Here is a 25,850-nt window from a genome sequence, read left to right on the forward strand (position 1 = left end):
AGGCTCTGGTTATCAAGAGGGCCCAGGACTGGTCATGGTGAGAATGTTGGGAAAGTGGTGTTATCTCTTTCTTCCAGTCCCCAACCTTCTTGAGATCTCTCACTGAGTTTTCTAGTCTCTGTCTCTGAGCAGCAATTTCCCTAGCAGGCCTGTGTCCCTGGCTAGGGTTGACCTCTACAGCATAACCGTTCCTTCAGTGGCACAGAATTGAGAAAAGTCACATGTACTTTCAACCACTGAAGACTTACATAATTGGCCTAGGGTCTGCTAGGCCCTTTTGCAGATTTTGGTCTTTCTGCTCTCACTGGTTTGGGAAATTATGCTACATGGACAGCATGATCTGTAGACCTGCCTCCCTCCTTGTGGCCCTGGGAGGAAGCCATGGACTCTACCAAGTCTGAACCCCTGAAGGGATCACCAGAGGTAAGTCATTGTTGCTGCTTCTAGTTTCCCAAGGAAAACTGAGGTCTGAAGAGAAGAGTTTCTTTCTTTCTTTCTTTCTTTCTTCCTTTCTTCTTTCTTTCTTTTTCTTTCTTTCCTCTCTCTCTTTCTCTCTCTTTCTTTGTCTCTTTCTGGAGAGAAGAGTTCCTTTCCTTTCTTTCTTTCTCTCTCTTTCTTTCTTTTTCTCTTTCTCTCTTTGTCTCATTCTGTCACCCAGGCTGGAATGCAGTGATGCGATCTCCGTTCACTATAACCTCTGCCTCCCGGGTTCAAGCGATTCTTCTGCCTCAGCCTCCCCAGCAGCTGAGATCACAGACCCGTGCCACCATGTCCGGCTAATTTTTTTTTGTTTTGGAATCAGAGTCTCGCTCTGTTACCCATTACTCAAGCTGGAGTGCAATGGTGTGATCTTGGCTCACTGCAACCTCCGCCTCCCAGGTTCAAGCGATTCTCCTGCCTCAGCCTCCTGAGTAGCTGAGATTACAGGCATGTGCCACCATGCCCGGCTAATTTTTGTATTTTTAGTAGAGACAGGTTTCACCATCTTGGCCAGGATGGTCTTGAAGACCTGACCTCAGGTGATCCACCCACCTTGGCTTCCCAAAGTGCTGGGATTACAGGCTTGAGCCATCATGCTTGGCCAACTTGTTTAATTTTTTTTTAACATTTATTTTTATTTTATTTTTAAATTCAGTCTCCGTAGAGACTGTCAAAAATTGCCAATGTCGACTATTATTTCAAGTCGTCATGGCGGGGTATTGGGAAAAGTTTTAAATTAGCAATAATAGCGCCTCGGATAAACCTCATTGTTACGATACTGGCACTGCGCAAAGCTATTTTATTTTTTTTTTTTAAGAGACGGGGTCTTGCCATGTTGCCCAGGCTGGAGTGCAGTGGCTATTCACAGGCGCGATCCTACTACTGATCAGCACGGGAGTTTTGACCTGCTCAGTGTCCGACCTGGGCCGGTTCACCCCTCCTTAGGCAACCTGGTGGTCCTCGCTCCTGGGAGATCACCATATTGATGCCGAATTTAGTGCGGACACCCGATCGGCATAGGACACTACAGCCCAGAACTCCTGGGCTCAAGTGATCCTCCCACCTCAGCCTCCCGAGTAGCTGGGACTACAGGCACGCGCCACCGCGCCCGGCTGTTTAACTTCTTAATCGGGTATGAGCACCTCGCAGTTCAAGAAGAGAGGGGAAGTGGACACACTGTGAGTGGTGAGTCATGAGACAACCATGGGGCTGTGAATTGAGCACTGGCGTCCAGACTCGCAGCTCAGCAACATAACTGCTTTTCCATCCTGCCTTGCTGGTGTTCTGTGCACTGGTTTCTGTCGCTGAATGTGTGTACTCTGTAGAATAAAGCACTAAAGAGCAGGAGATGGCTTCGCAAGAAAGTCAAAAGTCAACAATCACCTGAGGCCCTACGCCAAGTTTCTATTCCCGGCCACATCCCCGCCCTAGTGGTGGTTGATGTAACCAGAGCTCCAGCCCCGCCCGAAGTAGGGGCCAGGCCCCTCCTACAGTCTTGGCCGTTTAAAACCAAACTCCGTTCTTCCCAATTGGTTCTGCTTCAAAACAAAGGAGAGGAGGAATACTTGCTTTAGGTATGCTTGCAGCCTGAAGGCAGCAAGTTGGTTTACGGGTTCGGGTCTCGTGTCGGGGCCACCGCGGTGCCTCCGGCTGTTAAAACCAACCCCTGGATGATGCCAGCCTGGTAATAAAGCTGTGACTACTATGTAAAGGTGGCATAATCATTGCAACAATAACAACCGTAATTTGGCTAATCACCATCCGCCTCCGCCCTGGCGTTCGTCCTGACTCATCCCAGCGGCACGCGGGCCATTGGGGAAGAAACTGAGGCAGAGGCGGAGCCAGCAGGCTGGCGGGACCAATAGCCCCCAGTTCTGCAGCTCTCGAGGTCCAAAACCTGTCGTCTAGGATCCGCGCTACAGGGCTAAACCCCGGAGCGCCCACAAAGCTCGATTCTGATGTAAGGTCTTTGACGTTGGTGTCCTCGCGTCCCCACCCCAGGCCGCGAGGCTCTGAAACCCCCCGAAGCCCTAGAAAAAGATCCGTTCAGAGCGCGGGGACTGGAATCCAGACTACAGTTCCCTTGGGCCTTTGCGCTCCAAGGCGCGCTTCTTCTCACGCCTCCGATGACTCCAGCGGCCATTTGCGCCGCGACGCCTCCTGGGAGTTGTAGGGCGGCGGCGTGTCCTTTTGAGCGAGTTCCCAAGCCTGGGGACTCTATATCCCGTGGTACCCCGCGGCTGTTTCTGACGCGACCGGGAGGCCAGGGAGGTGGGGGGCGTAGCTTATGCAGGGCCCCACCCCGCTCTGCTAAGGCCGGCCGGACAAGGCAGTGGCAGTAAGGGCGACGGCGGCGGCGGCGGCGGCGGCGGCGGCGGCGGCCGGGGGAGGGGCCGGGCGGGGGGCTGGCGGCGGCGGCGGATGGACTCGCGGGTATCGGAGCTGTTCGGCGGCTGCTGCCGGCCCGGAGGGGGCCCGACCGTGGGCGGAACCCTCAAGGCTAGAGGGGCCGGCAGCAGCAGCGGCTGCGGGGGCCCAAAGGGGAAGAAGAAGAACGGAAGGAACAGAGGGGGCAAAGCCAACAACCCTCCGTACCTGCCCCCCGAGGTGAGCACCTGAGAAGTGGTGGGGCGGGAAGAAGCCACTCTTTCCGGCCCGGGACTCCAGGGAGGCGGGACCCAGAGAATTAATCCCCCCTTCCGGTGTAGAGACCCCAGAGAGGAGGGGCACGGGAGGAGAGCCCCTCTTTCTGGTCGCGGGACTCCAGTGAGGAAGGGCAGAGAGACTGGACTCTAAGGTGACAGGACCTCACGGAGGAAGAGTGAAGAGGGAGGACTGCTCCTTCTGATCTAGATTACCCCAGGAGAGAAGTAGAGAAAGGGGATCCCAGGAAGAGCACCCCGACCAATTGCGTGTGCAGCCATAAGGAAGAGATACTGCATCCTGGGACGAGAGGCAGGCAGAGTAACCACCACTTCTTCTAAATTTGTTCCACAGGGAGAAGGGGAGTCCCGGGAAAAGAGCAGTATGTTCCCTCTGCGCGCGCGCACACACACACGCGGGCACACTCACAGCCTGAGCCAGTGGTTATCAAACTTTGGCATGTATCAGAACCATCTGGATTGCTGGTCCCCAAAGCCCGGCCAGTTTTTTGTTTTGTTTTGTTTTGTTTTGAGATGGAGTCTTGCTCTGTTGCCCAGGTTGGAGTGCAGTAATGCGATCTCAGCTCACTGCAACCTCGGCCTCCCAGGTTCTCAAGCGATTCGCCTGCCTTGGCCTCCTGAGTAGCTAGGATTACAGGTGGCCACCACCACACCCAGATATTTTCGTATTTTTAGTAGAGACGGGGTTTCGGCATGTTGGCCAGGCTGGTCTCGAACTCCTGACCTCAGGTGATCCGCCCGCCTCGGCCTCCCAAAGTGCTGGGGTTGCAGGCACCGCGCCCAGCCTAGCATTTCTGATTCTTACTAGTGAGGATGGGCCTGAGAATTTGCATTTCTTACAAGTTCTCTTGTGATGCTAATGCTGCTGGTCCCAGGACCTCACTTTGGAAACCATTGGTCTGGGCCTTAGACTATCATTCTTGTACCACATTTCCGAAGCCAACCATCCCCAGGAAAATGATTAAAAGGTTTCTGGAAGGTTTTTGTTTATGGGAAAAAAAGTAATCTTAACTCACCATGAGGTGGAGATTATGAGTGAAGACCTGTTAGGGTCTGGGAGCCAGAGAGCCTTGAAGGGATGGAATGATGACAGGAAGAGAAGAGGAAAGATAAAATATCCAGAGAGGGGAGTAGAGAAATGCAGACTGGCCAGACAGGCAAATCCCATATCCCTTTGCACCTGGGAGGAGAAGTCTCAGGCAACAGGGTGCTTCTGTGCTGTGCTACCACCTGGAGCTAGAAGAGACTGTGGTGTGGATTCAGGATTTCACCTCCACTGAATCATAAAGGTTAGGGGCCAGGCAGTAAAGGTCATAGTGAGTCTGTCCATTTCATTACATTTTCTGTGTTTTTCTGTTTCTCTCAGCCCCAGCTTTGGAGCTCTGCTCCTCTCTCACCTAGATCTTCTTGGTCATCAGGCTTGTAGTGACCGTTGCTGAGCTCACCCTTTGGCTCTGATCCAGAACCTCTTGCAGCCTCTTACTCTAGATGACATCAACTGAGAGGGGCAGGCAGGGAGGAAATGGTGTCTCCTAGACCAGTGGCAAAGAAAGGTTTTAATAGCCTGGGCACAGAGGAGATGTAGACTTCTGGGAAAAGCAGGTTTGAGACCCTGGAGGTGGGGAGGAAGGGATGATCTTCAATCTAGGAAGAACGTGCTGCCAGTGATGAAAGAATGGATTGGTTGACAGTTCTGTTCCTGGTTTAATGGGTGACTCCCTGTGTCCTTATTGGCCTTCCCTTCTTAGAGGCTGTGCTGGGGCTGAATAGAGGATCTTGTCTGCCACTGACCTTTGGCAGGCACTTGTCTGAGCAGGTGCCAGTGGGGCTTCCTGCTTTCTCAAGTTAGCTACCTGGACTCCAGTGGGAATTGAAGGGAAGTAGGGATTAGGTCCGGACAGTGTATGGTAACTGCTCACTGTTTCTTTTCAGGCTGAAGATGGAAACATTGAATACAAAGTGAGTCCCAGGCTGGGGGAAAAGCAGGGGCTGGGTAGGTTGTCCTTGCCATCATAGGATAATTTCTCTGAGAGCCTCCAAACTTCATAATCTATAGCCCTTTAAGGATATGGTTCAGGTTAAGGGCTCTGTACCTCGTTCTGTTGGAGGGGGATCACAGGGGATCACGTATGAGGAATTTAAGTGGAAAGGGAAAGTCCTGGTCCTTGCAGCAGGACCAGTGGGGACCACGTGGGTTTGGGAGGAACACCTCTGATTTCACCTTCTCTTGATACCCCACTTGCCCTAAGTTGAAGCTGGTGAATCCATCCCAGTACCGCTTTGAGCACTTGGTGACACAAATGAAGTGGCGGCTCCAGGAGGGACGTGGTGAGGCCGTCTACCAGATTGGGGTAGAGGACAATGGGCTCCTGGTGGGGCTTGCTGAGGAGGAGATGCGAGCTTCCCTCAAGACCCTGCACCGGATGGCAGAGAAGTATGTTTCCCCTTCCCCACCAGTTCTCCTTTACCTGACTTGGGAGGACCCATGCATACCCAGTTACCTAGGGCCTGGGGGGCCAAGGTGGGACTTTCCTTCTCTTGACAAAGGGCTGAAGTGGGGAGGGTTAGTGTTCTGGTCCCCTCCTCAGTGGACCTAGGCTTTATTGCTCCTTGAATTAAGATATGTGTATTACTTTAAAGGCAACTGTGAATGAGAAATAGGTTAGAGAGTAGTAGGAAGTGCACTAAGGTATTGGAAGCTCTGTGGGAGGTGCAGGAAGGCTGTAAGTTCAGAGTGAGCCTGGAATAGGAGAAGGACAGGTGAGATATGGCAGCTGTGGCCTTGCTGTGACAGGGTTGGGGCAGACATCACCGTTCTCCGAGAGCGAGAAGTGGATTATGATAGCGACACGCCCCGGAAGATCACTGAGGTGCTGGTACGAAAGGTCCCTGACAATCAACAGGTGAGCACACTCCCATCTCTGTCCCTCATGTCCACACTCTGTGGAAGGGCCCTGTGATGTCAGGCTCTCTCCTGGCCTGGGATCCTGGGGCTTCCAGTTCATCCCTTGCTCCTTAGGGAGCATCACCGCCCTTGAGTCTTCAGTGAGAGAGGTGAAGGATTGGAGCCCTTACCTCTGGCAATTCATCCACAGTTCCTAGACCTTCGTGTGGCCGTCCTGGGGAATGTGGACTCAGGGAAGTCGACTCTGCTTGGAGTCCTGACCCAGGGAGAGCTGGACAATGGGCGGGGCCGGGCTCGGCTCAACCTTTTCCGCCACCTGCATGAGATTCAGTCTGGCCGAACCTCCAGCATCAGCTTCGAGATCCTGGGCTTTAACAGCAAGGGAGAGGTGCATGGGATCAATGGGACCCAGTGGGACCAGACTCTGATGATGGGATGGTAGTAGTGAAGGATATAGGATGGGGGCAGAGTGTGGAGACTTTTTGAAATAGTATAGATGAATGCCCTGAGGGGACTGTGAACAAGCTCTGTCCCTCTTAGGAAATAAATGGGGAATCAACTGGATTAAATAAAAAATGGGGTCAGGATTAAAAGGCAGGGTCACCCAGGGAATGGTTTAAGTCCTGGCAACTCTGAAAGGGTTGGAAGGGCTGACAGGGGGCACTGAGAGCCCTGGGCCCTGGGCCAGGTGGTGAATTACAGCGACTCACGGACGGCAGAAGAGATCTGTGAGAGCAGCTCCAAGATGATCACCTTCATCGACCTGGCAGGCCACCATAAGTACCTACACACCACCATCTTTGGCCTCACATCATACTGCCCTGACTGCGCCCTGCTCCTCGTCAGTGCCAACACTGGGATTGGTACGAGGCATTAGGGCAGGGACAGGGCTGAAGGGGGGTGCTGACTCTCCTACCCTGGGCCTCAAATCTGGGAGACAGACCAACGCTCCTCTTCTTCCCTCTCCTCCCTTCTTCACTCTCACTCTTCTCTCCTGCTGCCTGGTGTCCTTCTGAGGCAGCTGGCACCACAAGGGAACATCTGGGGCTGGCCCTGGCCCTGAAAGTGCCCTTCTTCATCGTGGTCAGCAAGATTGACCTGTGTGCCAAGACCACAGTGGAGAGGACAGTACGCCAGCTGGAGCGGGTCCTCAAGCAGCCTGGCTGCCACAAGGTCCCCATGCTGGTTACCTCTGAGGATGATGCCGTCACTGCCGCCCAGCAGTTTGCCCAGTCACCCAAGTAAGCCCACCTTACTCTAAAGCCTGATCCACTAGGAAGGTTGCCACAGGGCCCAGGGCCCAGGAGTATGATATCCCACTCCTCCAGGGCCAGACTAGTTCTGGCTTATTTCAGCGGGTTTTTCAGCTTGGGATCGTGGAAGGGCATTTTGCTAAAGGGTCTGACTCTTCCCCTGAGCCAAGCTGGAGCATTGCTGGGACCATGGGGACGACGTGCTATACCAGGCATTTGCTGTTTCCCTTGGGCTTTGGGATGGGCTTCATGTGAAACATTGCTTGGCTGGCTCACAAGAAGGCCCAGAGTTCCTGAGCCATTTGTCGGCAGGACAGAGGGGCCCCTAGCTGCCAAGAGGAAAGCTCACTTTTCCACGTATGGGGCTCTGGCCTCTGCCTCCTGTTAGAACTGTTTTCATCTGTCCATTCCATGCCTCCTTCTACAGTGTCACCCCCATCTTCACATTGTCCAGTGTGTCTGGAGAGAGTCTGGACCTCCTCAAAGTCTTTCTGAATATTCTGCCGCCACTCACCAACAGCAAAGAGCAGGAGGAACTCATGCAGCAGCTGACGGAGTTTCAGGTAGTTGACTGCCCAAACAGCTAGTAGGCTGGGGAACAGGGAGGGGCTGATTCAGACCAAACCCAGAGTCTGTTTAGAGATTTTGGACCCACAATCCCTACTTGGCAGGCCATTGATAGCATTTTCTTTGGCTTCAGGTAGATGAAATCTACACAGTACCAGAGGTGGGGACTGTTGTTGGAGGGACACTTTCCAGGTGAATTGTCTTGCTTGCTACCCTCCCCCCTCAGCCCTCACCCATATACTCAAAGACATCCTGGCCCAAAGGAGGAGACCCTGGAATTGAACGGAGCCCATTTAAAGGACGAGCTTGTTTGCAGATTAGGTTTTCACTATCAGAAGAGCTGGAGAAAAAGGTAGTTTGTTGGCTTTGGAAGGAAGAAACAGTATTGCTGCCTATTGGGCATCTCCAGGCCCCTGAGAGAGAAATGTGGGTCTTGGGCTCCAGGAAGAAAAATAGAGTGTATTCAACTGACATCATCTCACATAGGGAAATGAGAGAGGTCACTTAAGACTCTTTTTGAGATGGAGTCTTGCTCTCTTGCCCAGGCTGGAGTGCAGTGGTGTGATCTCAGCTCACTGTAACTTCCGCCTCCCAGGTTCAAGCAATTCTTCTGTCTCATTCTCCCTAGTAGCTGGGATTACAGGTGTGCGCCACCATGCCTGGCTAATTTTTTGTATTTTTAGTAGAGATGGGGTTTCGCCATGTTGGCCAGGCTGGTCTCGAACTCCTGACCTTGTGATCCGCCTGCCTCTGCCTCTCAAAGTGTTGGGATTACAGGTGTGATCCACTGCGCTTAGCCAAGATTTTCTTTTTTCTTTTCTTTTTTTTTTTTTGAGATGGAGTCTTGCTCTGTTGCCCAGGCTGGAGTGCAGTGGTGTGATCTCAGTTCACTGCAACATCTGCCTCCTGGTTTCCAGCAGTTCTCCTGCCTCAGCCTTTTGGGTAGCTGGGATTACAGGCACCTGCCACTATGCCCGGCTAATTTTTGTATTTTTAGTAGAGGCAGGGTTGTCACCATGTTGGCCAGGCTAGTCTTGAACCTCAAGTGATCCACCCATCTTGGCCTCCCAAAGTCCTGGGATTACAGGTGTAAGCCACTGCACCCAGCCTAAGACTCTGCTAAGCAGAGAATGAAACCCAAGGGGATAACTTGCCCCTTCAGGGATTAGGTGTTCAGTGTTGTCAAACCAGCAAGTGCCTCTCTGTCCGCCATCACTACTGGTCTTTTCTGAAATTAGTCTTCTGATTCTGAACTCTGGTGGTCATCCCTGTTACATCCAAGTCAGAATTTAGGGTTGTTCTTCCCCACTTGAGGGACTCAACCCTAGAAGGGAAAGAATGCTCTGGGTGATCCTAATAGAGAAGTAGGTTTGGGGACCTTGGCTGACACTGTGCCACCTGCCCTTTGGGCTGCAGTGGGATTTGCCGTGAGGGGGACCAGCTGGTGGTGGGCCCCACGGATGATGGCTGCTTCCTGGAGCTGAGAGTATGCAGCATCCAGCGCAACCGCTCTGCCTGTCGTGTGCTGCGAGCTGGTCAGGCTGCTACACTGGCGCTTGGGGACTTTGACCGTGCACTGCTCCGCAAGGTGAGGTGGGTGAATAGGTTGGGGAGGGAACACTAAGAGAAGTGCCTAGGAGACTGGCTACTGAATGAGCACCTATCTAGGGTGCTTCAGAAAAACTCAGAGGAAACACACTTTCTGATCCAAGAGGCTTCCGGTCTAGCTACGTAGACTATAAAAACAGCTTAGAATACTCATGAGGTGCAGATAACTAAATATGAATCACTACGTTACACTGTTTTTATTGAACACTATTTTTAGTGTTCAGGATCCTAAAAATACGAAGCGTTAGAAGGGCTAGAGGACACAGGAGGTGGGTAAAGACTCATTCCTTCTGAGAGTTTTGATTATTGTCTTTTGAGGTCTTTGTGTTTGGAGTTGTGTAGAGGAAGAGGAAATTCAGGAGCTATAAAGTGCATGGGGGTGGCTGGGGAGGGAGAGTCTAATGTTAGAGCTGCCCTTCCTGGGCCTGGGGTCTGTTCCTCCCCAGGGCATGGTGATGGTGAGCCCAGAGATGAATCCTACCATCTGCTCAGTGTTCGAGGCAGAGATAGTCCTACTGTTCCATGCCACCACCTTCCGACGAGGATTCCAGGTGACAGTACATGTGGGCAATGTACGTCAGACGGCAGTGGTGGAGAAGATCCATGCCAAGGTGAGAGGGACTTGGCCATGCTTCCATTTCTCCAGAGGTCAGAAAAGAGGGAGGCCTACCCCAGACTGGCAGAGAACTCCCTGATCCCACAATGGGAATAAAGCCCCACTTCGGGTGGGTAGCGGCCTGATAGGCCCCTGGAGGGTGGAGCCACTGCTGGCAGAGAATGGGATGGAAGGCACTGGCCAGGGGAGTGACCACTTATCTGCTGCAGGACAAACTGCGGACAGGGGAGAAGGCAGTGGTCCGATTCCGCTTCCTGAAACACCCAGAGTACCTGAAGGTGGGCGCCAAACTGCTGTTCCGGGAGGGTGTCACCAAGGGCATCGGCCATGTCACTGATGTACAAGCCATTGCAGCAGGAGAAGCCCAGGCCAACATGGGCTTCTGAATCCTCCAGGCAAGGACAGTTCTATTGCTGTCCCTACAATATATAAGGTGACTTCCGGCCATGCTGCCCCACCATTGGCGGCTCTGTGTGTTAATAGGCTAGGGAGAGAGGAGTGTTGTCTGCCACTTGCTCCCTGCCAGCTTTCTGGAGAGGTGCCAAACTTGGTGTGGCCAGGGAAGGGCAGTCCTGAGGGAAAAGACAGGATTCAGGGTGGCTGAATGCTGTGTGCTCAGAAGCTGTGTGCTCATCTGGTTGGCTCATCAACCCTGGCAACCCTGTGGCCTGTCTGCTGGAGCTGACTGCATCTGCTCATCAGTTCCTCTGCCCCACTACTGGGACTGGGCATGTTTTGCTGGTGTGGTCTCTGCATCACACAAGGGGTGGCCCTCAAAAGCACTCCTTTTTCTATACCTCTTTTCAAGGCCATGTAAGTTGCCCATCTCTACCTGACTGTGGACAGAAGATATCTCCTTTTGGCCATCTAGTGGTGGTGGCCCAGAATCTGAAGAAATGGCACAGGGACAGTGAATGGTAGTGCTCCCACCCTGTGCTGAGGCCTGAGGCCTCTTCCTCAGCTTTATCTCCCTGTCCTTCACTCAAGGGCCATTTCCCCAGTCCCGGTTTCCCCCACCCCCTCCCGGCTCATAGGCCCCACAGGTGCTATTTGTTGTGCTGGCCCAGGTGTGGGGCTACCAAGCAAAGACTTGGCATATACCAAAGGCCAGCTGCATGCCCATCAGTCTGGTCCTTTTCCTCTGCAGTCATGTTGGCTTTCATGCTGGATCAAATGTTTTATTTCCCCAGACTGGTGGTATCTGAGTTCCCCATCCTGCCACTCTCACTCCTTTTTCCTGCCCCACCTAAATCCTCGTTTTAGTACTTTGTAGTGACTGTTCCCTTCCCTGTGTTGCAGGGAACCAGGAGGAAAGGGAAAGATGTTGCCATATTTCCTACTCTTTAGGCATAGACTCTCCCTTTCCCTTTGTTAGTGTCCTGGGTTCCCATGGACTCAGGGATTTGTTGGCTGAGGTTTCTCTGCGCATATATATATATATATATACATATGTATATATATATTTAAATACACATATATATTGTACAGAATAAAAAATGTTTTATTGAATACACTGTGCTTATGCTTAAGCTACAGGCTCAGCTTCCTTCCAGGGCTAGATACCGCTTCAGGTTTAGAGACAAGGGAAACCCCAGCATTGCTGAGCCCTGAATGTGTCAAGAACCCAGCTGGTATCTCTCTCATTCACCATTCTTTTTCTCTCCTTCACATAGGATCAGCATTCCAGTAATATAACCAAGCATAGTGGCCCGTTTTGCATAGTTCAAGTGAGCAGAGTACTGAGGCCTTTCACCTGAAATAGGTAGCTACCCTGTATCAAGAGTTGGCCACTTACTAGTGGTCAGAATAGTAAGGAGCCCACTTCTATGACCTGTCAAAGACACAGTGCCAGCTACTTAAAGAACAGAATTTAGAGACAAAAGGTAATCTGGTCCTATACTTTTCAAGTTTATATAGCTTAAATTACTCTTGGAACAATAAGGGGCACGTGACCAAACCTTAGTCACTGTTCCTATGTTCAGACTACTTGATTTTGACATTTATGGGTAGATAAATAGGGCCCAAAGTCAACTGTAAATAGAGACTGCATTTTGAGCAGACTCTGGCAAAGTAAGTATGTGACCCAGAGTCCTATGTGGCATTCTGCCTCTAGAGTATTAAAGTGATAGCTTCCCTACCACTCAGGCTCAGTTTTATAAAATATAATTGGTTTAACTTGCTACTAAGAGGCCTGTAGTTAAACAACTTCCTCCTGTATTAGGGGCTTAGCTGTTTACTTCCTCTATATAGCTGCTGACAAACAGCTGAGGAAGGAAAAGCTATATTCACCAAAAAGGTACTGTAGTTTTCACCTGGCACTGACTTTTGCATGCCAGTCTGCTATCCCCTCCATAGACCCATTGCCAGTGTGCCAGGGCGTGGCTGGCATTCCCAAGAAAATAAGGTGTGCTGCTGGTACTGTCTTTATTGGTCAGTCACTAGCCACTTCCCCCCACCCCCCTCCAACTCTACCAGTTTGGGCCTCTGAAAATCCAGCGAAACCTAAGTTTCTGCAGCATTGTTTTTATGTCTCCATGCCAGTTAACCCAACTGTTAATTTATTCAACTTGATCTATACGTCGCCAAGAGATGAAAGCTTTGTTCACAGTTTACTTATCTTTTGCCTGTATTAAAAAGGAAATTTTGGAAAATCACATCTCAGTACTTAATAAGACATCTCCAGGAACTAGTAAGCAATTCTGCAACATTAATGAAACATTTAGGGGGATAAAAAGTATATAAGGCAGACTCCCATGGAGTGTATACATTTTCATGGTCTCAAGTGGTAATCAGATCTAAAATTCTTTACTATATACATTCATCCAATGAGTATCAGCACCCATTATGTGCAAAGCACTACCAAGAATCCTTGCCTTAAGAAGCTACGTATCTAGTTAGGGGGAAAAGGCCATGCCAGTAACCCCGATGGCTGAAGAAGCACTTACCTCTTAAAATTGGTACTTTAGGGCTTAAGAAATGTCCTCTACACACCTGGCCTTTAGTATTTTTTAGGTTTGCATTTCTCAACCTTTAAGATACATATTGGGAAAATTTTTTTGAGTCTCACTCTGTCACCCAGGCTGGAGTACAGTGGTGCAATCTCAGCTCACTAGAACCTCTGCCTACCAGGTTCAAGCAATTCTCCTGTCTCAGCCTCCTGAGTAGATGGGATTGCAGGGGTTTGCCACCACACACAGCTAATTTTTGTTATTTTTTTGTAGAAATGGGATTTTACCATGTTGGCCAGGCTGCTCTCGAACTCCTGGCCTCAAGTGATCTGCCTGCATTGACCTCCCAAAGTGCTGGGATTACAGGCATGAGCCACCACAACTGGCCCACACTGGGAAATCTTAATATCAGATTACAGTTAAGCTGGAATAATGGTGAAGCTGAGACTATTTCTACATTAAAACAAAATGTAAGAGATAGGCTAATGGTTAGAACTGAGGCTATAATAGGGTTTACCTGTATGAAATTCAGTTTATTAAGCTGCTTTTGTGTAGAGAGAGAGACCTGCCCTATTACCATATCACTTTTAGGGTTTCAAGGCTTCACCTCACATTCTCCAGCTGAAAATATGTAATTCTGGTCAAGGCATTATCTGAACTGCCCCTTCACAGAGCTAGATAGTTGTTTTTTTTTTTTGAGATGGAGTCTGTCGCCCCAGCTAGAGTGCAGTGGCATGATCTCAGCTCCCTGCAAACTCCACCTCCCAGGGTCAAGCAATTCTCCTGTCTCAGCCTTTTGAGTGGCTAGGATTACAGGTGCCAGCCACCAGGCCAAGCTAATTTAAAAAAAAAAATTTTTTTTTTTTTTAGTAGAGACAGGGTTTCACCATCTTCTCCAGGCTGGTCTCAAACTTCTGGGCTCCTGCAATCCGCCAGCCTCAGTCTCCTTAAGTGCTGGGATTATAGGTGTGAGGAATTGGACACAGACTAGAGAGAAGTTTTTCTTAAATTCCTTTTTCTTTTCTACCTATGCAATGTTATTACACTTAAAACCCCTTTTTAAACTTGGTTCCTTTTCTGTGCCAACTTTATATACTTAATTCTTTTTTGAGATGGAGTTTCACTCTTTGTTGTCCAGGCTGGAGTGCAACCCTCTACCTCCAGGGTTCAAGCAATTCTCCTGCCTCAGCCTCTGAGTAGCTGGGATTACAGGTGCACACCACCACACCTGGCTAGCTTTTCCTGTTTTTAGTAGAGATGGGGTTTTGCCATGTTGGCCAGGCTGGTCTTGAACTCCTGACCTCAGGTGATCCGTCCACCTTGGCAAGTGCTGGAATTACAGGCGTGAGCCACTGCACCTGGCCGTTATGTAATTTAAAACCAGTTATTAATCTGCAATAATTTGTAAGGTATTATCTCAGTTTTACAGATGAGAAAGTGACGAAAATGACTTGTTCAAGGTCATCATTGCAATAGACAAAGCTAAATTTGGAACCAGGTCTCTTAGACTCTAAGGCTCACACGCTTTTTACTACCTGACACTGCCTCCCTAAATGCTAAAGATTAAAAACTCAATGGTACGATTAATTTTTACATCTCTGTCAGCAGTGGGATTAGAATTCATGCCTGTGAAGAGATGGGACAGGAACTCAGCACCTAAATGGACTGTTTTTTGTATTAAAAATTTCATAATTCCCCTTCTCAGGGAAATCTGTGAAGATAAAATATTAAAGATCTGTAAAGATAAAATATCAACTCCTACAGGCAAGGCTGAGGGCAGCACTAGTGTGTTAATGGTTTGAAAAATGATTCCAATGTCTGCATGCCCTCAGGCCTGGGGCGTTTATTATTGCAGGCCAAAGGGCTCTTAGGATTTCTTTTGCCTTGAGGAGATACGGCAGAAACCACCTGGGGGTTTGAGGAGTGGGGCTGCAAAAAGGATTTCTGCAACTCCAGTGCAAAATGATAGTCCATGTGTTCTGGCATCTCCCATACTGGTACCAGGGAGCCACACTTCTCACAGGGCACTTGATCCTCAGCAGCTAGAAGACTTGGAGTTGCTTTCTGAGTCACCTCCAGAGCAGACTTGGAAGCTGAAGAGGCATGCATGCTTTGGCTGTTGCGGGCCAAATCCGTCTCTGCAGGAGTTGCTTTAGAGGATTCTAGCTTCAACACCCCTTCACAAACAGGGGCACAGCCTGGATACTCTGTTGGTAAAGAGTTTGGTAATGCTTTAGAGCTGGACTGTGGATTTTGTGGAGGGAAATAAATGGAAGAATTATTAAGCTGTTTCTGCTTTAGAAGCAGACTTTTCTGCTTAAAGAAGGGCTCAGTTCCTCTAGTTTGACTGGTTTGGAAAGGAAATGAGGGCTTGGATGTTGAATTGCTCATGGGAGCCTGAGTGGGTGCAGTAAGAGATGACAGCGAAGCTTCTTTAAGTTTCTGCCTTTCTGCAGCTTTTTGGAAGAATGATTCCAGAGAGGTGGTTGCTTTCTTAGTGGCTGTCACTGCTGGGCCACTTCCCTGGGTCTTAGCTTCTGAACTGGTAACTGGCACCTTTGGCAGACAACTTGGTTCACTGCTCAAGAAGCTGGTGATGTCTGTGCAAGATGAAGGGGCAGAGGCAGAGAATTTTGTAGCACAGAGGAAAAGCATTGTGAGAGGAGGAGACCTATACAGAAAATAAATAAGATGATTAGCAACTTAGAAGATTAAAATAGTGACCTATTGCTAATTCTATGAATTGAATCTGTTTTATTTCACCATAGGACAGATTTAATCCATAGATGACTAGGATTCTGGTTCTGCCACAAAAATTATTATTTACTACAGTGATTCTCAAATGTTAATGTGTATCAGAGATTAACAGACCTGAGATGAACAGAGAATTTAATTTCCTAGGTGATACTGATGTTGTGTCTTGAGAACCACTAATTTAGTAACCACTCATCTCCTGACGGCTAGAGATTATTGTTTTTTTGTTTTTTTTTTCAGACAGAGTCTCATTCTGTCACCCAGGCTGGAATGCAGTGGCGCAATCTCAGCTCACTGCAACCTCTGCCTCCTGGGTTCAAGTGATCTTCCCGCCTCAGCCTCCTGAGTAGCTGAGATTACAGGAGCCCACCACCATACTCAGCTAATTTTTGTATTTTTAGTAGAGATGGGGTTTCACCATGTTGGCCAGGCTGGTCTCAAAATCCTGTCCTGAGGTGCTCCACCTGCCTCAGCTTCCCAAAGTGCTAGGATTACAGTTGTGAGCCACTGCGCCCAGCCTTTTAGAGATTATTGTTTTTCATAAGGTATCACTGGAAAGTTGCTGTAATTCAGGGTTGGAGCAAGACATTTTATTCAAGACAACAAAAAAGCTTTAGAATATTTAGACTAGAAAGAGTTGAAAAAATCCTCCTAGGTATTATCCTGTTTTTAAACAGGGCACTACCTAACACTGACTGACTAACCACTCTGGAATTTCTAGAGAATGAAATTCCACAACTGCTTTTTGTTGCCAGTCCCAGTTTCAGAAATATTTTAAGAAATTCTTGTTATAAAGTTCCTCTTTGTGTCTAATCACTCAAATTTTCACGAGCTGAATTTCAGAAGATGAAACATGCTTTTATGTACAGATTAGTCCTTCAGTGAGGTAAAGGGTAAATGTCATTTTAAAGTTATTATGAAAGTATCAGTCTGGCGAGGTGGCTCACGCCTGTAAACCCCAGCACTTTGGGAGGCCAAGGAGGGTGGATCACCTGAGGTCAGGAGTTTGAGACCAGCCTAGCCAACATGGTGCAACCCCGTCTCTACTAAAAGTACAAAAATTAGCCAGGCATGGTGGCAGGCGCATGTAATCTCAGTTACTCAGGAGACTAAGGCTGGAGAATCGCTTGAACACAGGAGGTGAAGGTTGCAGTGAGCCAAGATCGTGCCACTGCACTCTAGCCTGGGCAACAAGAGTGAGACTCCATCTCAAAAAAATAAAAAAGTATCCCACCATTCTCAGGTTTCATGCTTTGGTACAGTCTTATAATCAGATAATTTTTATGCTTCCCTGTCCATTAGGGAGTTTCACCCAGTCGATGAGTAGTATTTGTTACAGATTGTCAATTTATAACTTTTCAAATACGGATTCATGTGAATACTAATACCACAGTTATTATTTGGTTTCATAAAACTTCAATATTTGAAAATATATCAGGAAGCAAAAATTAAATAAATTATTCTAAGAACAAAGACTATTTATTTGTTGTTGTTGTTGGAGACAGAGTTTCACTTTTGTCACCCAGGCTGGAGTGCAATGGCGCGATCTTGGCTCACTGTAACCTCTGCATCCCAGGTTCAAGCCATTCTCCTGCCTCAGCCTCCCGAGTAGCTGGGATTACAGGCACCTGCCACCATGCCTGGCTAATTTTTGTATTTTTAGTAGAGATGGGGGTTCACCATGTTGGCCAGGCTGGTCTTGAACTCCTGACTTCATGTGATCCACCTGCCTTGACCTCAAAGAGCTGGGATTACCGGCGTGAGCCACCACGCCTGGCCCTAAGAACAAAGGCTCTAACTTAAGAGACTGCACCACATTATAGGTCTGTACATATAACTGTAGTGCCAATATATTTAGATAAGTAATAACGTGATTAAACTTTCATTTTATTTTGTATAATCTTCAATATACACCTGTAAGTGAGCAACCAACTTATCTTCTCTCATAACTGTATTTCTATTGTGAATTTGGAATACTTTAAAAAGATGTGGCTGGGAGCGGTGGCTCACGCCTGTAATCCCCGCACTTTGGGAGGCTGAGGCGAGCGGATCATGAGGTCAAGAGATCAAGACCACCCTGGCCAACATGGTAAAACCCCATCTCTACTAAAAAATACAAAAATTAGCTGGGTGTGGTGGCGTGTGCCTGTAGTCCCAGCTCCTTGGAAGGCTGAGGCAGGAGAATTGCTTGAACCCAGGAGGCACAGGTTGCAGTGAGCCGAGATTGCGCCACTGCACTCCAGCCTGGTGCCTGGCAACAGAGCGAGACTGTCTCACACACTCACACACACAAAAAAATGTAACAGGCTTTATTAAATATGTAATTAAAGGATTCCAATCCTAAAAATAATTATCTGGACAGAAAATGAACATGCTCCAAAAAGAGGCTTATATTTCATGACCAACAGAAGTGAAGTTTACTAATGAATATGACACTTGGTATAATACCAGTGGAGCTTGTAACTGAGTTGGGATGTCAGATAGAGATTATCCGTGAACAAAGGTCACCTTTATAAACAAGAAAGATGCTTTTAAGATAGAACAATCTGTCGGGTACATTGGCTCACACCTGTAATCCCAGCACTTTGGGAGGCCAAGGTGGGCAGATAACTTCAGGTCAGGAGATCGAGACCATCCTGGCTGACACAGTGAAACCCCATCTCTACTAAAAATACAAAAAGTTAGCTGAGCATGGTGGTACACGCCTATAGTCCTAGCTACTTAGGACGCTGAGGCAGGAGAATTGCTTGAACCTGGGAGGCGGAGGTTGCAGTGAGCCAAGATTGCGCCACCGCACTCCAACCTGGGCAGCAGAACGAGACTCAGTCTCAAAAAAAAAAAACAAAAAACAAAAAAAAACAAGTAGTTTGAGTTCCCAAATGTACCCTTGAAATTTGAGCTATGTTCTCCAAGTACAACTGGTCATTTGTACCAAGCCCATATAGGGTACAACTGGCCATTTGACCAAGCCCATACAGGGTAAGGGTCTAACCTTCCCCTGGGAACTGGAATGTATCAGCTGTAGGCAAAGGATATGCACTGAGCTGTCTTCTTTCTGAGGATGGTACTGTATTTATTTTCTTCTTGAGTAATAGGTGCTGTCACTCAGACTCTGAGTCAGAGTCTATCCCAGCTGGAAGAGCTCAGATGCCTACTAATTTTAGAGCTAAAGACAGGGCATAAGTCTCTTCTGAGAAGATGAGCTAGAAAAGAACTCACCATTCTGTCTGGATTCCAGAAGTATTATAGTTCTTGATGACACTAAATGCATCATGGCTCATCTTGTGAGCATCATAGCGGGTAAGGGCACAGCAGCGGCGCAGGCTGCTGAGGCGTTTGTCTCCTTGTACACGAATGCCTACAGCCAGCTGGGTGGCCACCCTGTCATTCTGTGGGTGGGAAAGGATGGAGACCAGAAGTAAAGTTACCAGGAGCATCTGGATTCTAGGTACTCAACTGCAGGAGAGGAAATTAAAAGAACCAGGGTGACAATGGTTTGGAAACAGCAGTTTAAAAGTCAAGAATAAAGATAGACTGTGAGTTCTGCAAGGAGTAAAGATAAAATGTAAGAAAGAGAAAGAGGCCGGGCATGGTGGCTCATGCCTGTAATCCCAGCACTTTGGGAGGCCCAGGTGGGTGGATCACCTGAGGTCAGGAGTTCGAGGCTAGCCTGGCAAAGATGGTGAAACCCCATCTCTACTACAAAATACAAAAAACTAGCCACTTGTGGTGGTGCATGCCTGTAATCCCAGCTACTTAGGAGGCTGAAACAGGAGAAATGCTTGAACCTGAGAGGCAGAGGTTGTAGCGAGCTGAGATGGCACCACTGCACTCCAAGTTGGGCGACAGGGCAAGACTCCATCTCAAAAAAAAAAAAACCCAAAAAACAAAAAAAAAGCTATATGCAACAGAATGCATTTTCTGAATAGAAATCTGATTACATGGTTCCACAAAAAAAAAAAAAAAAAAAAAAAGTTTATGCTATTTCTGGGTGTAAAAAGTAACTGAAAACATAATTTGGGTTATGGAACATTAGAATATCTAGGATGTTTTGACAGATGATGGGAACAGGACAGAACAAATGAAAATGGGACTCCTCTAAATGTTTCTCACAGTGTCTAAGCAGGACAGGACAATTATAACAAATAACTCCTATACTAGATACTATTCTGTGACTGAAGGAAGGTTTCAGGTAAGTAATTGTCTGAAAGCAAAGTGGAACTAGCCTTCAATCAAGTCATATCTTTTTTCTGCCCTGAGGCTCTTATGGTAAATATTCACCACCAATTCCAGAAGTTTCTACCAACACCTTTTTACAGCTTACCTAGAGAAGATACCATGTAGTAAGCCTGCCTCCAGAAAGCAAGATCATGACTTGCTTTTCAGTGAAGTCTAAAGCATCTGAATACTGTAATCTCAGCAAACTGAATAATAATGGCCAAGAGGCAGAAATATAAGAAGCTTAAAATTCTACATAAGGGACCCCTATCAAAAGATGCTAGTGAGGAGAAATAACCCTAAGGCAAACAAGCTGAGAGCAGGAACTACTTTTTGGATAAAAAATACATTTGTACAGATTTATATATCTTGAGGGAATACAAATTGGCAATTACAAAGGAGTCCTTGTTGACTAAAATTATTCAACTATAACTGCATACCTACTGTGTATCTCTAGACAGTGCTAGAGATGCAGGAGAGAACAAAATAAAGTCCAGGTCCTCGTGGATCCTATGTTGTAATAGGAACTATAGATAATAAAAAATAGGCATGTAACAGAAATGTGCCGTGAAGAAAAGCAGAATAAGGCAGAGAGCGATGGAGGCTGCTGCTGTGACAGGGTTAGGGTTAAGGAGGACCTCCCGAAGAAGGTAAAACATGAGCAGAGCTTTGAATAAAACAAGGAAGCAAATATTAAGAATATATGAACAAAGAGTCTCCAGGGCAAAGAAACGGCCAGTGCTAAAGTAAGAGCTTACTTGGTGTGTTAGATAAAGGGAAGGAGGCCAATAGAGTGGAGACTAGAGTAAGTGAGGGGAAGATAAGAGATGGAGTCAGAGAGTAGCAAGAAATTAGATTATATTTGGCTTTATAGAATTACTTTTAAAAAGTCCTTAATATGCCTTAAGTGTGAAGGGAAAACACTGGAATGTTTTAAAAACAGTGAAGTGATAGGATCTGCTATGTCCTGAATTATTTTTGGCTAAAGTCCTTTGAAGCTTAAAGACAAGATTTTCAGGGATCTCCACTGGATACAAAGTGGGAAGAAAGGACTAGGCACAGTGGCTCATGCCTATACTCACAGCACTGTGGGAGGCAAAGGCAGGAAGATTACTTGAGCCCAGGAAGTTGAGGCTGCAAGGCTGCAGTGAGCAAAGTTTGTGCTACTGTGCTCCAGCATGGATGACAGCCAAGACTTTGTCTCTCTCTCTTTTTTTTAACTGAATGCTTTTAACAGAAGACCCTGTCTCTTTAAAAAAAAAAAAAGTGGAAGCTGGGCACGGTGGCTCATGCCTGTAATCCCAGCACTTTGGGAGGCCAAGGCGGGCGCGAATCACCTGAGGTCTAGAGTTCGAGACCAGCCTGACCAACAAGGAGAAACCCTGTCTCTACCAACAATATAAAATTATCTGGGCTTGGTGGCCCATGCCTGTAATCCCAGCTAGTTGGGAGACTGAGGCAGGACAATTGCTTGGACCTGGGAGGTGGAGGTTGTGGTGAGCCAAGATGGCACTGTTGCACTCCAGCCTGGGCAACAAGAGCAAAACTCCATCTCAATTAAAAAAAAAAAAAAAAAGGTGGAAAGAAAAGCCCCAGGGGCTTATAGAGAGATGAGAACCAAGTGCCACCTAGTGGGCAAAAGCTGAACAGGGCAATAACACAAGTGGATCCAATCCCTCTTTATGATGCCTACCAAAGGAACAAATAACAAGTATTTATCACCAATTCCAGCTAAAAAGTAACACGTAGTTTTGTACTATTGTAGATGAATGCTCATAGCAACATTATTCATAATAGCCAAAAATGGAAACAACCCAAATGTCCATTCGCTAATAAATGGATAAGCCAAATGTGGTATATACTAATATAACAGAGTATTATTCAGCCATGAAAAGGATAAGTACTGGCTGAGCACAGTGGCTCACACCTGTAATCCCAGCACTTTGGAACTGAGGCAGGAGGATCACAAGGTCCAGAGATCAAGATCATTCTGGCCAACATGGTGAAACCCCATGTCTACTAAATATACAAAAATTAGCTGGGCATGGCGAGTGCCTGTAGTCCCAGCTACTCGGGAGGCTGAGGCAGGAGAATCACTTGAACTTGGGAGGTGGAGGCTGCAATGAGCCAAGATCGCCCCACTACACTAGCCTGGTGACAGAGTGAAAGACTCCATCTCAAAAATAAAAAAAAGAATAAAAGAGTAAGTACTGATACATGCTGCAATACAGCTGAACCTTGAAAACATGTTAAGTGAAAGACTTCAAGCCAGTCACAAAAGACCACATATTTTGATTCCATTTATATGAAATGTCCAGAATAGTAAGTCCATAAAAACAAAAAGCAGTCTAGTGGTTGCCTAGGGCTCAGGGGTAAGTGGGAGAGAAATTGGGAATGACTGCTAATGGGTACAGGATTTCTTCTGGGGGTGACAAAATGCTCTAAAAATGATTGTAGAATAGTTGTACAATGCAATATATGAAAACCACTGAACTATTTTAAATGGGTGAATTTTATGGTATATAAAGTATATGTCAATAAAGTTATTTAAAAAGGAGAGAAACAGCCAGGTGTGATGGCTCACGCCTGTAATCCCAGCACTTTGGAGGCTGAGGTAGGCAGATCGCCTGAGGTCAGGAGTTCCCGACCAGCCCAGCCAACATGGTAAAATCTCATCTCTACTAAAAATAAAAAATAAACTGGATATGGTGGCGGATGCCTGTAATCCCAGCTACTCGGGAGGCTGAGGCAGGAGAATCACTTGAACCTGGGAGGCAGAGGCTGCAGTAAGCCAAGACTGCGCCACTGTACTCCAGACTGGGTGATAAAGCAAAAATAAAAATAATAAAAATTAAAAAAGAAAGAAATTGTCAGATGTCTTTAACATTAGAAAGATGTTACAGCGACAGAAAATGGACTTAAGAAGAAGAAAAAAAAAAAGGCCAGGCGTGGTGGCTCACGCATGTGATCCTAGCACTTTGGGAGGCTGAGGTGGGTGGATCACCTGAGGTCAGGAGTTCAAGACCAGCCTGGCCATCATGGTGAAACCCCATCTTAAAAAAAAAAAAAAAAAAATTGTACGGCTGAGCGTGGTGGCTCACACCTATAATCCCAGCACTTTGGGAGGCTGAGGTTGGTGGATAACCTGAGGTCGGGAGTTCGAGACCAGCCTAACCAACATGGAGAAACCCATCTCTACTAAAAATACAAAGAAAAAATTAGCCAGGCGTGGTGGTACACGCCTGTAATCCCAGCTACTTGGGAAGCTGAGGCAGGAGAATTACTTGAACCCAGGAAGCGGAGAATGTGGTGAGCTGAGATCATGCCATTGCATTGCACTCCAGTGAAAGTCCGTTAAATAAAAAAAAAGAAAGGAAAGAAAGAAGAAAAAGAAAGAAAGAGAAAGAAAAAGAAAGAAAAGAAAGAAGAAAGAAAGAAAAAGAAAATGAAAGAAAAAAAGAAGACAGGGAGGGAAGGAAGAAACGGGGAGATGTAAGTAAAAGGATATAAAGTAGCAGACATGTAGGGTGAACAAGTCTAGTGAGCTAATGTACAAGTGAGAACTATAATTAATAAAATTCCATTAGGGATTTTAAGTAGATTTTAAGTGTTTTTAGAAAAAAAGTATGTGAAATGATAGATACGTTAATTTGCTACACTATAGTAACTATTTTACTATATGTATCCTGTAGCATCATGTTGTAAACATCAAATATATACAATAAAATGTACTTAAAACTGCCACTATTGGCTGGGTGCAGTGGCTTACACCTGTAATCCCAGCACTTTGGGAGGCTGAGGTGGGCGGATGACCTGAGGTCAGGTGTTCAAGACCAGCCTGGCCAATATGGTGAAACCCCATCTCTGCTGAAAACACACATAAAAAAACTTACCCAGGTATGGCACCTGCAATCCCAACTACTAGGGAGGCTGAGGCAGGAGAATCACTTGCATCTGAAGGCAGAGGTTGCAGTGAGCCAGGATCATGCCACTGCACTCCAGCCTGGGCAACAAGAGGAAAAACTCTGTCTTTAAAAAAAAAAAAAAAAAAAAAAAAAAAAATTTTTAAAGTTTCCTTAGCTGGAGTTCAAGACCAGCATGAGCAACCTAGCAAGACCCTGTCTCTACAAAAAATAAAAACATGTAGCCAGTTGTAGTGGCATGCACCTGTAGTCCCTGCTACTCAGGAGGCTGAGTTGGGAGGATAGCTTGAAACTGGGAGGTCAAGGTTCTATGCTGATACTCTCTTCTGTCTTTGTTCCTGCCCCATAAGGTAAAGAGAAGCTGATATGTAAATCGCAAAGCACAGCCCACCCAGGAATAAAGAAAAAAATCTTACATCATTTCGGTCTTTGGTCAGTCTCTCCTCTAGTTCCTGGGCTAACTGCAACAGCCACCATTGTACCTAAAAAAGTATTGAGACTTCATCTTTCATTTAAATACTCGAAATCTATTAAGAACTAGATGGTGGATTTGTTCTTTTTATGTCCCCCATAATCAAAGGATCACCAGATCATAGAAATGTTCTCATTCCTTCTGTCCTGCCCTAGCTCAAGCCTTTCATTTTATTTTCCTGCTGGTATGCCATCAGGTGACTTTCAAGCATGTTCCAGCTCTGAGAAAAAGACAAGACCCAAACTTGAAGTATAATATCCTAGGCTTTCGAAGTCCCCATCTACTAAACAAATGAGAAATTCCATTTTATTTCAATGGAAGAAAGGGAAAAAAAAGTCATAAATCATAAACTAGTCAATTTTCAACCCAAGGAACATCTATTTTCTTCAAACTTTATAAAGGTCTCCTCTAACCTATTAAACCTTCCACAGCTACCAAAACCTACTCGTTGACCCCTTTAAAAGAGGTAGTATTGGCCGGGCGCAGTGGCTCAAGCCTGTAATTCCAGCACTGGGAGGCCGAGGCGGGTGGATCACGAGGTCAAGAGATCGAGACCATCCTGGTCAACGTGGTGAAACCCTGTCCCTACTAAAAATACAAAAAATTAGCTGCGCATGGTGGTGTGTGCCTGTAATCCCAGCTATTCAGGAGGCTGAGGCAGGAGAATTGCCTGAATCCAGGAGGCGGAGGTTGCGGTGAGCCGAGATCGTGCCATTGCACTCCAGCCTGGGTAACCTCCAGCCTGGGTAACAAGAGCGAAACTCTGTCTCAAAAAAAAAAAAGAGGTAGTATTCTGTCAAGAATGCCTGCTTACCTGTTCCCGAGTAACAAGAGCTGTTTTTCCTGGGAAGTTCTTACTACAGCCAATGGTTTTGGGTAGTTGCCTGGGTTTAACTGGATCATGTTCAATCCCTCGGCACATGGCATACAGCCAAGACCTAATAAGACCAGCAAAAAACATTAAGGTGAAATTAAATGGTTATTCTTGTTAAAACTAAATAACTATATTATACTGCCCTTTTATCCTTTTCATGAAAAAGGAAAAACTTGTCCAAAATTTAGTGTACCGGACCTCTGACAGAACTCCTGCCCTTTTCAATGAATTCCAGTGCAGTGTATGGATAATGAGAACATTGGTTCTGCTTTCTAAAGCCAAATCATCATTTGTATTTTTGGAAAAATGCCAAGCAAGCCACTGATTCACATCCCCAAGTATGTGTGTGTGTTTGCTAGGGCATTAAACACAAGGATTTTAAGAGAATATAGCATCTCAGAATGCAAGAACGATGCAATTAGTATATACCCAGGCATGAAAGTAACAAATCCTATCTATCAACCACCCAGGTACATGGAAAGAACTAATCTAGACTGATAGGCCATAGTAACCCAAGATTTTAAAGCAAGAAGGACCACTGAAATTATCTCAAGAAACAAATGTTAACC

At 46.9% G+C, this 25,850-nt stretch overlaps 2 protein-coding genes and 1 non-coding gene across 9 annotated transcripts in view; 1 reads left to right on the forward strand and 2 right to left on the reverse strand.

Moving 5' to 3' along the window:
- Positions 1-119: 119 nt before the first annotated feature.
- On the forward strand, positions 120-13,167 carry GTPBP2 (GTP binding protein 2). 4 transcript variants are annotated; one of them, XM_064361012.1, is made up of 13 exons: positions 120-423; positions 1,426-1,665; positions 5,076-5,102; positions 5,393-5,577; positions 5,938-6,046; positions 6,239-6,436; positions 6,737-6,911; positions 7,070-7,289; positions 7,729-7,864; positions 8,002-8,060; positions 9,285-9,456; positions 9,923-10,087; positions 10,302-13,167. In XM_064361012.1, the coding sequence occupies exons 4-13, from the start codon at positions 5,444-5,446 to the stop codon at positions 10,476-10,478; spliced, it is 1,545 nt and encodes a 514-aa protein (XP_064217082.1). In that variant the 5' UTR covers positions 120-423; positions 1,426-1,665; positions 5,076-5,102; positions 5,393-5,443; the 3' UTR covers positions 10,479-13,167. The 4 variants fall into 4 exon arrangements, with proteins under 4 accessions (XP_064217082.1, XP_064217081.1, XP_012304158.1 ...); XM_064361011.1 differs by lacking the exon at positions 1,426-1,665 and having other exon boundaries at positions 10,302-10,370; positions 10,901-13,167; XM_012448735.2 differs by lacking the exon at positions 1,426-1,665.
- On the reverse strand, positions 1,136-1,276 carry LOC135268446 (U4 spliceosomal RNA). The gene has a single exon (XR_010336774.1). It is a non-coding gene; the product is annotated as a U4 spliceosomal RNA (small nuclear RNA).
- The window catches only part of POLH (DNA polymerase eta), a 36,657-nt gene continuing 23,452 nt past the window's right edge, over positions 12,646-25,850 (reverse strand). For all 4 annotated transcript variants that reach the window (XM_064361010.1, XM_064361008.1, XM_012448725.2 and 1 more), the window contains 4 exons: positions 25,222-25,345; positions 24,352-24,417; positions 19,014-19,183; positions 12,646-15,711 (listed from right to left, as the gene is read on the reverse strand). In XM_064361010.1, coding sequence (XP_064217080.1) covers positions 14,823-15,711; positions 19,014-19,183; positions 24,352-24,417; positions 25,222-25,345 — 1,249 coding nt within the window. In that variant the 3' untranslated portion in view covers positions 12,646-14,822. The remainder of the gene's footprint in view (positions 15,712-19,013; positions 19,184-24,351; positions 24,418-25,221; positions 25,346-25,850) is intronic.

This window comes from Aotus nancymaae, unplaced genomic scaffold (assembly GCF_030222135.1).
Source record: "Aotus nancymaae isolate 86718 unplaced genomic scaffold, 86718_ANA_hifiasm-v0.15.2.pri h1tg000040l, whole genome shotgun sequence".
NCBI lineage: Eukaryota > Metazoa > Chordata > Mammalia > Primates > Aotidae > Aotus > Aotus nancymaae.

What these genes read in the sequence shown, in the direction of transcription:
- GTPBP2 (XM_012448733.3), top strand. Translation starts at nt 2,902, where the DNA reads ATGGACTCGCGGGTATCGGAGCTGTTCGGCGGCTGCTGCCGGCCCGGA. An exon ending in AGGTCCCTGACAATCAACAG is followed by an intron (nt 6,047 to 6,238) that starts GTGAGCACACTC and finishes ATTCATCCACAG; the next exon opens with TTCCTAGACCTTCGTGTGGC. An exon ending in CAGTGCCAACACTGGGATTG is followed by an intron (nt 6,912 to 7,069) that starts GTACGAGGCATT and finishes CTTCTGAGGCAG; the next exon opens with CTGGCACCACAAGGGAACAT.